General features: G+C 66.3%; 7 protein-coding genes across 7 annotated transcripts; 4 read left to right on the top strand and 3 right to left on the bottom strand.

The window, feature by feature from the left end:
* Positions 1 to 11: 11 nt before the first annotated feature.
* MICPUN_64314 (predicted protein) lies at positions 12 to 620 on the bottom strand (the record flags this gene model as incomplete). Its single annotated transcript, XM_002506246.1, has 1 exon — positions 12 to 620. One exon carries the CDS (start codon positions 618 to 620, stop codon positions 15 to 17), a length of 606 nt encoding a protein of 201 aa, XP_002506292.1. The 3' UTR covers positions 12 to 14.
* Positions 621 to 859: 239 nt separating this feature from the next.
* IFT140 (intraflagellar transport protein 140) lies at positions 860 to 5813 on the top strand (the record flags this gene model as incomplete). The annotated part of the gene is made up of 7 exons (XM_002506424.1): positions 860 to 1553; positions 1686 to 2042; positions 2136 to 2508; positions 2596 to 2789; positions 2874 to 3261; positions 3361 to 4278; positions 4397 to 5813. 7 exons carry the CDS (start codon positions 860 to 862, stop codon positions 5811 to 5813), a joined length of 4341 nt encoding a protein of 1446 aa, XP_002506470.1.
* Positions 5814 to 5902: 89 nt separating this feature from the next.
* Positions 5903 to 7453, bottom strand: LHCB4 (chlorophyll a/b-binding protein CP29, chloroplast precursor). The gene is made up of 3 exons (XM_002506245.1): positions 7055 to 7453; positions 6473 to 6719; positions 5903 to 6306 (listed from the first exon to the last, which is right to left on the bottom strand). Exons 1-3 carry the CDS (start codon positions 7412 to 7414, stop codon positions 6098 to 6100), a joined length of 816 nt encoding a protein of 271 aa, XP_002506291.1. The 5' UTR covers positions 7415 to 7453; the 3' UTR covers positions 5903 to 6097.
* A 737-nt stretch (positions 7454 to 8190) lies between these two features.
* MICPUN_70860 (predicted protein) lies at positions 8191 to 8853 on the top strand (the record flags this gene model as incomplete). The annotated part of the gene is made up of 1 exon (XM_002506423.1): positions 8191 to 8853. A coding segment is annotated over one exon (663 nt), but the record flags the coding sequence as incomplete, so codon positions are not given.
* Positions 8854 to 9528: 675 nt separating this feature from the next.
* Positions 9529 to 10200, top strand: MICPUN_109528 (predicted protein). The gene has a single exon (XM_002506422.1). The coding sequence runs from the start codon at positions 9552 to 9554 to the stop codon at positions 9963 to 9965; it is 414 nt and encodes a 137-aa protein (XP_002506468.1). The 5' UTR covers positions 9529 to 9551; the 3' UTR covers positions 9966 to 10200.
* Positions 10201 to 10403: 203 nt separating this feature from the next.
* MICPUN_64309 (predicted protein) lies at positions 10404 to 11960 on the top strand (the record flags this gene model as incomplete). The annotated part of the gene is made up of 1 exon (XM_002506421.1): positions 10404 to 11960. The coding sequence occupies one exon, from the start codon at positions 10404 to 10406 to the stop codon at positions 11958 to 11960; it is 1557 nt and encodes a 518-aa protein (XP_002506467.1).
* A 71-nt stretch (positions 11961 to 12031) lies between these two features.
* On the bottom strand, positions 12032 to 13582 carry MICPUN_64308 (predicted protein; the record flags this gene model as incomplete). The annotated part of the gene is made up of 1 exon (XM_002506244.1): positions 12032 to 13582. The coding sequence occupies one exon, from the start codon at positions 13580 to 13582 to the stop codon at positions 12032 to 12034; it is 1551 nt and encodes a 516-aa protein (XP_002506290.1).
* Positions 13583 to 13670: the final 88 nt, after the last annotated feature.

Genomic DNA, 13670 nt, shown 5'->3' with positions numbered 1-13670 from the left:
CATCACGACTCTCATTAATTCGCGGCGCGACACTCCTTGCACCGATAGCGGTAACGACCGTGCTCGCAGATTGAGCCCCCACCGCACTCCTTGCACGTAGAGCGCTGACGACCGTGCTCGCAGATTGATGCACCACCGCAGTCCTTGCACTTAGAGCGCTCACGACCGTGCTCGCAGATTTGAGACCCACCGCATTCCTTGCACTGAGAGCGCCTACGACCGTGCTCGCAGATTTGAGACCCACCGCACTCCTTGCACCGATAGCGTAAACGGCCGTGCTCGCAGATTGATGCTCCACCGCACTCCTTGCACTTAGAGCGCTCACGAGCGTGCTCGCAGATTGAGCCCCCACCACACTCCTTGCACTTAGGCCGCTCACGACCGTGCTCGCAGATTCCAGACCCACCGCACTCCTTGCACTGAGTGCGCCGCTTCCCGTGGGGACAAGCGCTGCACACCTTGCACTTCCACCGGGGCTTCACCCCGTGCTCGCATGGCCCCTTCGTGGGAGGGGCCCTCTTCCGCTTCGTCCCCTTGCTCGACGCGCCCTCCGCCACCCCAACCTCGACGTCCACATCCGGGAGCGGCCCACTCACGTTCGGCCGCCAGATCGCTGGCATCCACCCCGCGCCCCGTCCAAGTGCCCCACCGGTCGACGCCCGTTTGGAAACAAAAGAGCCACGGCAACGACTGCGTCTTCTGAGCCGTTGGGTGCCGCTTTTCCCATCGCTCACTTTGACCGGCGCGGGGGGAGGGTGAGGCCCCAGGGGAGGACCCCTCTTCACGCCTCGCCGTCGTATCGGCACCGCGGCCGTGACCGGACGCATCCCAACGCGTCGACGTCCGACTCGGTCGCGCCATGGCTGTCTACTTCGCCAACAAGATCCCCCGACAGCCCGGCGCGTGCACCGCGACGTCGTGGTCCGGACATGCCGCCACCTCCGCGCGCGCGCCCGCGATGTGCGCGGTGGCGTACTCGTCCGGCTCCGTGGGAGTGTACACCGAGGAGGGTGACGACGTCACCGCGTCGCGCCCGGTTCGATCCGACGTCCCGGGCGTGTATCCCTGCGCGCTCGCCTGGCACCCCTCATCGCCCCTGCTCGCCATCGGATGGACCGACGGGAAGGTCGCGACGTGGTCCGGCACCGAACTCCGCGTCGTTGGGGAGGAAACGTCGACGCACGCGGGACGATCCATCACGTGCATCGCGTGGTCCCCCACCGGTCACCGCGTCGTCACCGGCGACGACGCGGGCAAGACGCAGGTGTGGACCGTCGACGAGAAGCTCCGACCGAAACCGACGGGATTCCGATGCGCGAAACCCGCGCCGGGCGCGAGGACTTCGCACGTTCTCATCCCGAACGACACAGCCGTGGATGAGGACACGGGCGCCGAACCCGAGCGTCCGTTCGTCTTCTACTACGCCGTCAACGAGGGCCTCGCCGACTCCGGCTACGTCTGCGTCGGGATGGACACGGCCGGCGACGATCGCGGGGCTGGCGAGTCGAAAGCCGAGTCGAAAGGGTCGAAAGCCGAGTCGAAAGCGACCGCCAGTCGAAAGATCTTCGACTCGCCAACCGCCATCCACGCGGCGCTGTACCACGACGGCGTCGGCAACCTCGTGACCCTCGGCACCGACTCCGTGCTCTCCATCTTCGCCCCGCCCAAAGGGGACTCGATCGGAGGGGGCGGCCCAGAGGGGACTCAATCAAAGTGGACCGTCGTCAGCAGCACGAAGCTGCCCACGGAGGGCGACGCGGAGCTTGCGTGGACGGAACCGGGGGTGCTCGCGGTGGTCAACGACAGGGACCCGTCGTGCGCCGTGCGAATGTTCGACCTGAACAATGGCGATAACTACGTCCTGGTGCCCCCCGCGAGGCGCAAGTCCCAGGGGCTGCCCAAAGGGAGCGACGGGAGGGACACAGCTGGCGGTGATCCAACGGGCAGGCGACTGTCGTGTCTGTGCTACGACGCCGACGCGAAGACGCTGGCGTGCGGGCAACGCGACGGCCGCGTCGTCATGTTCCGCCGCACCCCGCCCCGTGGACGCGCGGGCGGCCGGGCGGGGGGGGGCACCGGCGGGGGCGGTGACTCACCGGGCGGTGACTCACCGGGCGGTGACTCACCGCCCGAAGACGACTCGGCGCCGGAAGACGCGTGGCGAGTGTGCGCGAGCCTCGACGCCGGCGGAACGCTCGAGCGCGTGCACTTCGCGAGCGGGCGCGGCGCCAGGTTGCTCGTCGCGGTGTGCCGCGACGGCGCGAGGCTGTGCGTGCGGGTCAAGCTGAACGATAAGACCCGAGGCGGGATTTCCGTGGTTCAAGTCGCAGCCGATTCGGTTGTGGTGGAAGCCACCGACGGATCCAGGGCGCCCGCGCGTTTAAACACCACCGAACGGGGCATGCAGATCCTCGGCGCGGACGCCACGTCGCGTCACCTGCTGGTGTGGAACTCGGCTCGCGCGGAGGTGCACGAGGCTCGCGGGTCCGGCTTTGCGCGGACGTCGGCGTTTGATTGGTCCGGGCGCGGATCGATTGGTCGGGAACGGTCGGGATTGGGCGGTCGCGGCCAATCGAACGCGCCGGCTTCGTCCAGCCAGGCGATGGCGATCCACGGCGAGCGGATCTATCGCGCGTGCCCCGGGCGCGCGGTCGTGGAGGTGACCGACCTGGGGGGCGACGTCGTCGATGCGCTGGCGTACGAGGAGGCGCAGGGCGCGGCGGAGTTTGTGGATTGCAACGGGGATTTTTTGTGCGCGTCGACGGCTTCGGGGCATCTTCGGTTTTGGCGTTTGCCCGCGGACGGCGTCGGGCGCGCGGAGGCGCACGGCCCCAAGGGCGGCGCGATGATCCCCGCGGACATATGCGGGGGAGCGCACGCGCCCGGGTCGGGTCCCGACGGCGACGACGGAGACATTCCGGAATTTTCCGGGCGACTTCCGTTTGCCATCGACTCGGTCCGCGTCAACTGCGACGGGACCAAGGCTTCGGTGCTGTTCGCCCACCGCGGGCACCACTCGGTGCTTTCCACGCTCGCGGTGTACGACGTGGACACCGACGGGTATCGAACCTTCGACTTTGCCATCACCGGGAGGGCGCCCGAGTCGCACGCGTGGGACGCGGCGGCGCCGAACGTCCTCGCCGCGCAAACCGCGTTTGACGAAAACTTTTTCGCCGACGAAGAGACGATATACGAAACCGCCAAAGACGATGACTCCAAAAACGAAGACGACTCGGGTGACTTAGGGATAAACCCTAACCCGTACGCCTCCGAGACTGGGCACGGGCGGAGCGCCGCGACGATGAGGCGGCACGCGAGCGTTCGCGGCGTAGTGGTGTTTACTCTCTTCGCCTCGCCGAGGGGTTTGCTTCCCCAGGAGGCGCATCCCGTTCCCGACGGATTCGAATCGCTCCTCGGGCTGCATGCGCCCTCGCTGTTCGTGTGCAACAAAGCCGCGGCGCAAGGCGGCGGCGGCGCGTGCTTCGCGGTGACGATGCGGGATTTCGTCGGGATGGAACACCTCGACGCCCACGCCAAGGCGGCACTGCTGACGTTCAACTACGACCTCGCCGTGGGCGACGTTGACAGGGCCAGGGCTATGGTCAAGGCGACGACGGAGCCGTCGGTTTGGGAGGCCATGGCGCACATGTGCATCAAGAACAAGCGGCTGGACGTCGCGGAGACGTGCCTCGCGAACCTCGGGCACGTCAGGGGCGGAAGGGCGGTTCGCGACGGCGCCAACGAACCCGAGCTCGACGCGAGAGTCGGGAATGTCGCGGTGCACCTCGGCTTGGTCGACGACGCTATAGCACTGTACGAGCAGTGCCATCGACACGACTTGCTCAACAGGCTGTACCAGGCGATGGGTCGGTGGGACGACGCCATAAGGACCGCAACCAATAAGGACCGCATCAACCTGAAATCCACGCACTACGCCCACGGACGGCATCTGGAAAGCGTCGGAGACGTGCCCGGAGCGATTCGCGCGTACGAAAAGAGCGGATGCGCCGACGTCGACGTGCCGCGCATGCTCCACGGGCGGGGCATGACGGACACCCTGGAGCGCTACGTCATCAACGCCGGGTCCAACGAGCTCACCAGGTGGTGGGCTCGATACTGCGAGAGTTCAGGGGACTACGAGAAGGCTCTGCACGGATACCAAGCCGCCGGGGATTACCTCAGCTTGGTCAGGACCTACTGCGCGCAGGGCGACCTGGAGATCGCGGCGCAGCTCGTGGAGGAGAGCGGCGACCCCGCCGCGGCGTTTCACTTGGCGAGGTTCGTCCCCATATGGGTTTCTTCGTCCCGTTCCTTTCCTTACCCAGACTTGTCCGACCCTCGTCCGACCGCGTTTACTTACGTTTATTTACGTATTTATTTCCCAAACAACGTACAGGACGTTTGAGGCGATGGACGAGTACGCTGACGCCATTCGGTTCTTCGGCGCCGCGGGGAGGCACGGCCACGCGGCTCGACTGGCGCGTCGGTGCGGCATGGACAACGAGCTCATGCACCTGGCGCTGCAATCGCCGCCGGAGATGATGCTCGACAGCGCCAGGTACCTCGAGGAACGCGGCGAGTTCGAAAAGGCGACGACGCTGTACCACAAGGCGGGAAACGCGGGCAAGGCGCTGGAGCTGTGCTTCGCGCACGATCTCTTCGACCTACTCGCCGGGATCGTCGCCGCCGTCGCCGACGATACAGACGCGGACCCAAAGCTCGTGGCCAAGTGCGCTTCGTACTTTCTGGACAACGGTCGGTACGGCGACGCGGCGAGGTTGCTCGTCAAGGGCGGAGACGTAGCGCGGGGTTTGGAGCTCATCGTGGAGCACGACGTGAAGATCGACGAGGCACTCGCCGAGGCGTTGACTCCCCCCAAGAGCGCGGACCCCAAAGAAGACGGGGGAATCTCCGAGGAGGCCAGGAAAGCGACGCTGATGAAAATCGCCGCCGTGTGCAAGAACCAGGGTTCGTACCACCTCGCGTGCAAAAAGTACACGCAGGCTGGGGACAAGATGAAGGCGATGAAGGCGCTGTTGAAGAGCGGGGACACCGAGAAGATCTGCTTCTTCGCGGGCGTCTCCAGGCAGCGGGAGATTTACGTCATGAGCGCCAACTACCTGCAGACGCTGCGGTGGCACGGCGATCCCGAGCTCACCAAGCACATCGTCCAGTTCTACACCAAGGCGCGCGCCGTCGAGTCGCTGTCTGGTTTCTACGAATCCGTCGCGCAGATCGAGATCGACGAGTACCGCGACTACGACAAGGCTGCCGACGCCCTGCGAGACGCCGCGAAGCACCTCGCCAAGTCCAAGGCGGACGGGCACGACGCGCTGATGCGCTCGCTGGAGGCGAGGACGGAGCTGGTTGAGACGTTCGTGAGGGCTCGGACGCTCCTCGCCGCCGGAGACGTCGCCGAGGCGACACGGCTGTGCGAACAGATGATCGCGGACCCGAGGGCGCGGGACGAGAGCGAGGTGACCATCCGCGTCGGCGACGTGTACGCGATGCTGGTGGAGCACTGGTACCAGGCGAGGGATCTCAAGAGGTGCCGAGGGCTGGTGGCGGAGATGCGAGAAGCCGCGGGGCTCGCGGCGGAGCCCTACCTGGAGGCGACCATGCTCGCCGAGATCGACGGGGGGGCCACGGGGGCGAAAGGCGGGGATCGAAAGGGTTTGGGTTCGAGGCGGGAGGACGGGTTCGAGGCGACGTCCCCGACGGAGGAGGAGGGGTACCTGCACGGCGCCGACGACGACGCCGACGGGGAGTTTTACATGGACGAGGAGGTTCACTCAGACGACGACGGGGCATAACGTGAGTTTAGGTTAGGGCGTGACGACGTTACGCCGCGAAGAGGGATGAGGGAGACGCGCGCGGCCGGGTTGGCGGCTCGTCGTTCGTGTAATCCGTTTGAAAGCGTATCCGCCGTTACAAATGTGACAAGCTTCTCCCAAGACCTCCACGCTCCCACCAGGAAGCGTCCCAGCCGATTTTGTTAACCCTCTAATTCGAACATTGAACGCGCGACCCAGCCGAGCCGCCGCGCCCTAAAGTTCACTAACACCTAACGTTTCGCACGTGCACGACGCGGGAACATTTAGTTGCCGAGGGCGTTGATGGCCTCGAGGGGGGAGAGGCCGTTCTTGAGCGCCTGGATGGAGATGCCGAGCATGCCGATCATCGCCAGGCGGCCGTGCTTGAGCTCGGCGGTCTGGAGCTTGAAGAGAGCCTCGGGGGACGCGGAGGAGGCGAAGCCGAGGGGATCGAAGTAGCCGCCGGGGTAGCAGCGCTTGTTGGAGTCGAGCTCTGTTGAGGGGAAGAGGCGCGGGGGTCAGCGAGAGGCGTCACCAATCGGGCATCCATAATCCATCGTGGAAATATTGCTTCGACGCGAGAACTTTCGTGAAAAACTGCGTTGTTAAGGGCGAGCCGGCGGGCGGAGCGGGGCGATAGCGGCGGTTCGGGCACGCACCGGCGGAGCGCTTAACCTCGGCGAAGCCCATGGCGAGCACCTCAATCCACACGAGGGTGGTCACGGGGACGTTGATGTCGAAGCCGAGGTAGGAGGGCTGCTCGTTGAGCACCTTGCCGGCGTCGACCCAGGAGATGCCGGTCTGGCCCTCGGCGACGACGGCGCCGAGAAGGCCGAGCATCGCCCAGCGGGAGTGCTGGAGCTCGCACTCGCGGAAGCGGACGATGTCGAAAGCCTCGTTGAAGGGCTGTGATTGGACGGAAGGGAGGGAACGTCAGTGAATGCGCGCGGTTAGCGGGAAGCGAGGTGGCGGGTGAAAGTTCGACCAGCAAAGAAAACCGCGCAGCGCGGGGGTCCGAGATCCGCAAAGGTGACAATTCCGATCGTGATTCCCGCGGCGGAAACGCGCCCGTTAGCCACCCGCGCGCCGCGATCCTCGACGGCGTGAACGCGAATCTGATCCCACGTCACGCGTAATCGTCGCGGGAGGTGTCGCGCACGCGAAACGGGCGCTCGTCCATCCGCGCCTCGCGAGAGAAGGTCCGGGCGCTATCTCGGATTTTATCCCGCTAAAATACGTACCACGATGGTGCGCTCGGTGGGCTTGTTGTCCACCTTCTTGAGCTTGCCGATGACGTTGCCGGACTTGTTAACCGCGGCGGAGCCGTTGAGCGAGTCGAGCTCGAACTGGAGGTACTCGGTGGGCGCGGAGAGGCCGAAGGGGTCGAAGCCAGCGTCGCCGGGGAGGGTACCGTCGAGGTACGCGGGGGGTTCCGGGTTGGCCTCCCATCCGTTCCACAGGGTGCGGTTGGGACCCACGTTGCCCTGGCGCTTGACGCCGCGGGAGACCGACTTGGCGGCCTTCTTGGCGGGAGCCTTCTTGGCGGGGGCCTTCTTGGTGAACTTGGCCACGATGGTGTTGGAAGCGATAGCGAGCGCCATGGTTTCGGTTGCCGGACGGAGAGACTAGCGGGTTCTGTGTGCGGAATATGACCATCGTCACGCGCGACGGGGCGATATTTGGCCACTGCGCTCGCGGCCGATGCGAATGGCTGGAAACAAAACGGCATTTGATTGGCCACGCGGATGTCAGGTGGATCTGCTCTGTGACGAAAAAGCAGGGCAATCGAACCGGGAATTAGACTGGGGGCTCTGCCGTCAAATCCGTTTCGGACGCTGTCGGCGCGCGGCGCGTGTGAGCAAGTTCTCGGAGCAAGTTCTCGGAGCGGATAGCACTGAAGCGCGGAGGATGTGCTTTTCGTGCTATCCTCCCGGGTGGCGCGTGCGCAGAGCGGCTCCGAGCGAGCGCACTCTTCACCCTTCGAAAACACCGAACCGCGACCATGCAGAGCGCCGCGAGCCTCCGCGTCGCACCTTCCATCGTCGGCGCGCGCGTCCCCGCGTCAAACAGGGCCGTCAAGGTGGCCGCCCGGGGCCCCAAGGCCGTCAAGACGGCCGCGTTCCACGACCCGGACCAGTACGACCACGACGCCAACTCCGGCCGCGGGTCCGGCTTCGTCGCCACCCGCGCGCATGTGCCGTCGTCCAAGGCTCCCGGCGGCGCCAGGCCCACGCGCGTCACCCGCGGCGCCGACGGCGTGGTGTACGACCCCGATCAGTTCGACGCGGACGCGAACCAGCGATCGGGCGGTGTGGCGGTGCGACCCGCGGGCGCCGCTGCCCAGGGCGTCGGCAGCAACACCAAGAACCCGAGGTTCGCGCTCCTCTTCGACTGCGACGGCGTCATCGTCGAGACGGAGGAGCTCCACCGCAAGGCGTACAACGCCTCGTTCAAGCACTTCGGTCTCGTCATCCCGGGCAAGGGCAAGGTTGAGTGGAGCGTGGAGTACTACGACGTCCTCGCCAACACCGTCGGCGGCGGGAAGCCCAAGATGCGGTACCACTTCGACAACAACGGCTGGCCGTCCTTCTTCGGCGGCAGCAAGGTCCCGACCACGGACGAGGAGAAGACCAAGATGGTGGACTCGTTACAGGACATGAAGACGGAGTTTTACAAGGACATCGTCGAGTCGCAAGCGCAAGCCAGACCCGGGGTGCTCCGGTTGATTGACGAGGCCATCGCGGCGCCCGACATTGCCGTCGGGATCTGCTCCGCGGCGACCAAAGAGGGATTCCTGAAGGTGGTCAACTCTATCGTCGGACCCGACCGACTGTCCAGGCTCGACGTCGTCATGGCGGGCGACGACGTCACCAAGAAGAAGCCCGATCCCCTCATCTACAACCTCGCCAGGGAAAAAGTCGGCCTCCCGTCGTCAAAGTGCGTCGTCATCGAGGATTCGCTCGTGGGCCTCCGCGCGGCGATGGGCGCGAACATGCCGTGCGTCATCACCCCGTGCCCTTCGTCCGACGTCCCGGACTTCAGGGCGCACGGAGCCAGGGCGGTGATGGACGTCAACGTGGGCCTGGGCGACGGCGCCGGCGCGGTGGTGACCCTCGCAAAGCTCTTCCCGCAAAACGCGTCTGAGCCCAACTTTGACTTTGGGGGCGGATACGGATCGTCCGGAGGCGTCGCCGGAGGTGCCGGTTCGTATTCCGCATCGGCGCCCAAGCGCGTCACCCGCGGCGCCGACGGCGTGGTGTACGATCCCGATCAGTTCGACGCGGACGCGAACCAGCGATCGAGGTGAGCGACGCATCGGAGTGATCGAGTGACGCATCGTCGGAGAGGGGTTCGTCACAGCTAACGCGAGTGAACGCGCGTGAGGAGAGAGCGGTGCGCGGTGTATGAGTGAGCGACGGCGCGAGCGGCGGCGGCGGCGCGAGGAGTGTGTGTAACGAGCGATTGAGTTATTGGTCCTTCTTTCTTCGCTCGCGTCGTCGTCGTTCTTCGGTCACCTCGGCGCTTTCGTCGTAATGATGCGTTTTTCTGGTTTCGAAGAAAAGGTCCGAAACGATGACAAACGATAAATAGCCGTTCGCAAGTTCGCGAAATCCTATGGTTTCCAGTGTTCCTATTGGCCCACGTTTCACGATTTTTTTGAATTTGGTGGCGCAGATAAAAACAAGCCACCCGGATCTACCGCATCACTTCCGCACGCACAACAACACCACCACCACCATGTTCGCCATCGCCTCCGCGCTCACCATCCGCCCCGCCGTCAAGGTCACCGCCCGCAAGGCCGTCAAGGTCTCCGCGTTCTACGACCCCGACCAGTACGACCACGACGCCAACTCCGGCCGCGGCTCCGGCTTCGTCGCCACCCAGGCCCGCCCCACCGCCAAGGCTGCCTCCGTGTCCTACGCCGCCAAGCCCACCCGCGTCACGCGCGGCGCCGACGGCGTCGTGTACGACCCCGATCAGTTCGACGCCGACGCCAACGTCCGCTCCAACGCGGTCGCCTACAAGCCCGCCGGCGGCGCCATGCGCGCCCCCGCGGCTGCCTACGCCTCCGTCGGTGCCAAGCCCTCGCGCGTGACCCGCGGCAAGGACGGCGTCATCTACGACCCGGACCAGTACGATCCCAACCCGTAAACGGGCGGATCGAGTCGGCCGATGAGCTCTCGGGTGGTATCGATCGCCCGATCTTCAAGCAGCTCGCGCCGCGGTCGCCCCTCGGCGGCGACGAACGAACACATGGGCGGAGGGATCTCCACCTCGGAACTTCCTCTCGTATTACCCAGCCTGTGTTTAGTTCGCACTGGGCAATTAGTCTGATTAGCGCACCCCTGAAAGTGAGGGTTTGATGATTCAAAAACGAGTTGCAGTCAAACCGCGTTGGGCGAATCCTTCCGTAACGGTCAGTCCAGTTGTCATTTCTCGGTGAATCTGATTGGCACAGGTCGAAAGGACAGCGCCGAGCGAGCGACGAGTTCGCGCGCCCGGGCTGCCGAGTTGGCAACGAGATTATTTCGACTGCGTCGTGCGAACCCGCCAAAGGAGCCGGCGAGCGTGCCGAGGAGAGGGGGAGAGATGGCGTCACCGGCGCCGTCGGGAGTCGCGGCGATGAGTGCGTCGCTGGTGACGGTCGGGAACCCGCTCCGCTCGGGCAGACAACGCGCCGCGTTGCCGCCCGCGGCGAGGACAGCCACCGCCAAACGACACCGCGGGGAGGGGCGAATTGCCGCCAAATCCCTCCTCCGGGCGACGGCGGCGACGCGGGCGTGGCCTGTGCACATTGACCGTTACGACCGTTACGACAGTCGCCGCGTCGCCGCGGGCGCATCTAGCGACGACGAAACCCGCGCGTCGAAAGAGGAGGACGAGAAGACGAGCGCGCGGTCGTCGTCGAGCTCGAGCTCGAACCCGTCGTCGTCCGCCGACGCGAATTCGTCGTCGTTCGCCGACGAGATCGCCGCCATGACCGGAGACGTGCCGCCGGACCCGACGCTGGCGCTCGAGAAACAGCGCGCCAGGGACGAGGCGGACGCGGCGGACCTCGCGAACGCGGTGGACGAACGCGTCGAACTGCCCCCGGACACGATCGCGCCGATGCCCGAGTGGATGTACCCGAGACGCCTGGACTCCATCCCGGCGCTCTTCGGACGTTTGAACCCGCTCACCGGAGTGCTGGTGTACTACACGGGCGCGGTGCTGAGGGAATGTTCCGGGCAACCCGCGGTGGCGCTGCAGTGGATGCTGTTCGTGTTTTTCCCATCCTGCGCGGCGCTCTCGTTCGCTCGTAAGTTTTGGTACGAATCGATCGGGAAGAGAGAATTGAAGAGAGCGACGGAGCGAGGAGAACCGCCGCCGCCGCCGCGTATGGAGTTTAACCGCGAGCAACGCGCGGCGTGGCTCGACCTGCACCTCGGGTACGCCATCCTCGCCCCCGCGGGAGCCGCCGGGGGCGAGGGCGCCAGCTGGTGGCTCCTGCTCGCGCCCTTTTTCATGCTCATGCGGTATTTGTGCGCCAAGATTGGATTTCTCACGCAACCGCGACGGTGGTTCGCAGTCGTCGGCGGCGCGGCGGCGCTCGCGGCGCTGCTCATGTCCGCGTCCGGGACGCTCACGCAGGCGCTCGGAGGGCTACGGGGCGGGGGATACCTCGGGTACGTCCTGGCGCCCTTGACGTTCGCGTTGGTGTACGTTTTTTACCTCGCGCCCGCGGCGCTCCTACCCGGCGCCATCGCCAGGGCGTGGCGCGGGGAAGGGTACTCGAAACCCCGGCGAAGATTGGCGAACCCTAATCCCGACCCTGAGGCTTCCGCGGAGGAGGCGAGGGCGCGGAAGGCGTGGACGGTGATCGGCGTCGTCGCCATGGGGATCAGCCTCGCGACGGGCAGCGACGTGCCCGTGTTTCTGTGCTTCTTCGCGCAGCTCTTCAAGGCGGATCCGAGTAAATTAATGCAGGTGATGATCGACAAAGGAGAGCCCGCGAGGGCGGAGATGGACCAGGCCATCGCGGACAAGGCGGCGGGTCTGTTCAAGCGGAAGGGGGAGGAACCGAGCGGCGGCGAAGAGCGCGACGGCGGGAAGGAGGGGGACGAAAAGGAGGGTACCGACGGGCCGTCCTCGCCGGCGCCCGCGTGACGACGACGAATCTTTCAAGTGTTACGAATGTTAGACTAAATTCACTCGCTCGACTCAAGCGTGGCTGCCACTCAGGAGACGACGCAGAACCCGCCCTTCTTCCGCTTACCGGGCGACGACTGTTTCGACCCGGCGCTCATCTTCCCCCCGTCCCCGTCCCCGTCCCCGTCCCCGTCTCTCCCCAACGCCGCCGCCTCCGTCCCGATCGACGACGACGACCGCGCCGGCGGCTCCATCGTCGGCACCGGCGGCGACGGTGGCGGCGTCCAACCACGCGCGTACCTCTCGCGCATCAGTGCCCTCAGCCCGCGATCCTCCTCCCGTCGCATATCCACCGCCCTCTGTGCGACGACGTCGACGTACCCCGCCAGGTGCGCACCGGGGCACGCGCCGGGGAGGTACACGTCGAACGTTCGCGCCCGTTTCGGTTTTTGGTTTTTGGCCAAAAATGGTTTTGGCTTTGGCTTTTGGCTTTTGGTTTCGGTTTCCGGAAACCACTCTCGAACGGCGAACCCCCGGGCGCGCGCGGCGGCGACGAAGGCGTCCAGCGCGTCATCGTGCCCTTCATCCGCCCCGACGTCGCCGTACTCGCCGTCCACGAAGTCGTCGTCGTCATCCACGAAGTCGAGATGCGTCAGCTCCGTTTTCGTGACTCGCGCCGAGGACGGATTCGCGTGTTCGAATGACACCGCGTCGGTTACGACCGGGTGCGAGAGCACCAGCCTCGCGCCGCGCCGCGCGCCGCTCAGCAGCTCCGTCGCGGTGTCCAGCAGGTGGTGCACGTCGTCGACTCGCGACCCGCGGAGGACGTCCGACGCGAGCACGAGGTCGAACGGCGCCGGCGGAGGCACTCCGGACGAAGATCCTCCGAGTGCATCTGAGTGCTTCGAGTGCGTCTGATCGTGTAAGGGTATCCGATCGTCTTCCGCCGCCCTTCGCGTCGCCCTCGAGCGCTCGTCGCGCCTGTCCCACTGCAACCGCTGCGGCACGCACCTCGCCCACCCCCGCGCGTTCAAACGCACGTTCGACGCGATCACCTCCAGCGCCGCGGTGTCCCTGTCCGTCAGCAACACGAGCGGCCGCGCGCCGAGCTCGCGTGCGCCGCGTGTAGAGGTGAGCATGCGGGCGACGAGGAGGCCCGCCGCGCCGGTCCCGGAGCCGAGCTCGCACACCCTCGTCGGTCGCCAGCCGTCGTCGTCGCCGAGCGCCGCCGCGACGCGAACGCACAGCGACATCGCCGACGGCGACACCGCGAGGGGCTCCGACGACGACGACGATGGGCTTGGCGTGATGATGCGCAGCTCCTCGTCGGGCTTCGAGCGCTGGGTCGCGTCCGGGACGACGTGCGCGGCGCTGGCGCACGCGCCCACGAGCGCCGCCACCGCCTCGGCACCGCGCACGCCGCGGTAGCCCGGTCCCAAAGACGCCAGACCCGCGACGGGGTCGACCGGCACGCACCCGGACGGTGGATCTCGCGCGGTGGCCTCGTCGCACCAGAGGAGCGCGCACTGCGTGTGGGGCCCCTTCCTCTCCGTCGTTCGTTCGTCGTCGTCGTCGCGGTCCTCGTCGGCGGCGTCGACGCTGAAGTGGACGAGGTGGAGCCGCGGCGGCGGCGTCGCCATCGTCGCCGTCCCCGCGCCCTCGCGCGCGCTCCTCGCGACTGCATGCACGTAAACTCGCGTGCTGACGGTGCCCCCTCCGAAAACAATT

This window comes from Micromonas commoda, chromosome 15, assembly GCF_000090985.2.
Source record: "Micromonas commoda chromosome 15, complete sequence".
NCBI classification, from domain to species: domain Eukaryota; kingdom Viridiplantae; phylum Chlorophyta; class Mamiellophyceae; order Mamiellales; family Mamiellaceae; genus Micromonas; species Micromonas commoda.
This window is presented reverse-complemented; position numbering and strand designations above follow the sequence as displayed.

Excerpts from the sequence above, each read along its gene's own strand:
- LHCB4 (XM_002506245.1), bottom strand. The coding sequence starts at position 7,414 with ATGGCGCTCGCTATCGCTTCCAACACCATCGTGGCCAAGTTCACCAAG. Across the intron at positions 6,720-7,054 it reads CCACCGAGCGCACCATCGTG|CCCTTCAACGAGGCTTTCGA; the intron begins GTACGTATTTTA and ends GTCCAATCACAG. Across the intron at positions 6,307-6,472 it reads CGAGGTTAAGCGCTCCGCCG|AGCTCGACTCCAACAAGCGC; the intron begins GTGCGTGCCCGA and ends TCCCCTCAACAG.
- MICPUN_109528 (XM_002506422.1), top strand. The coding sequence starts at position 9,552 with ATGTTCGCCATCGCCTCCGCGCTCACCATCCGCCCCGCCGTCAAGGTC.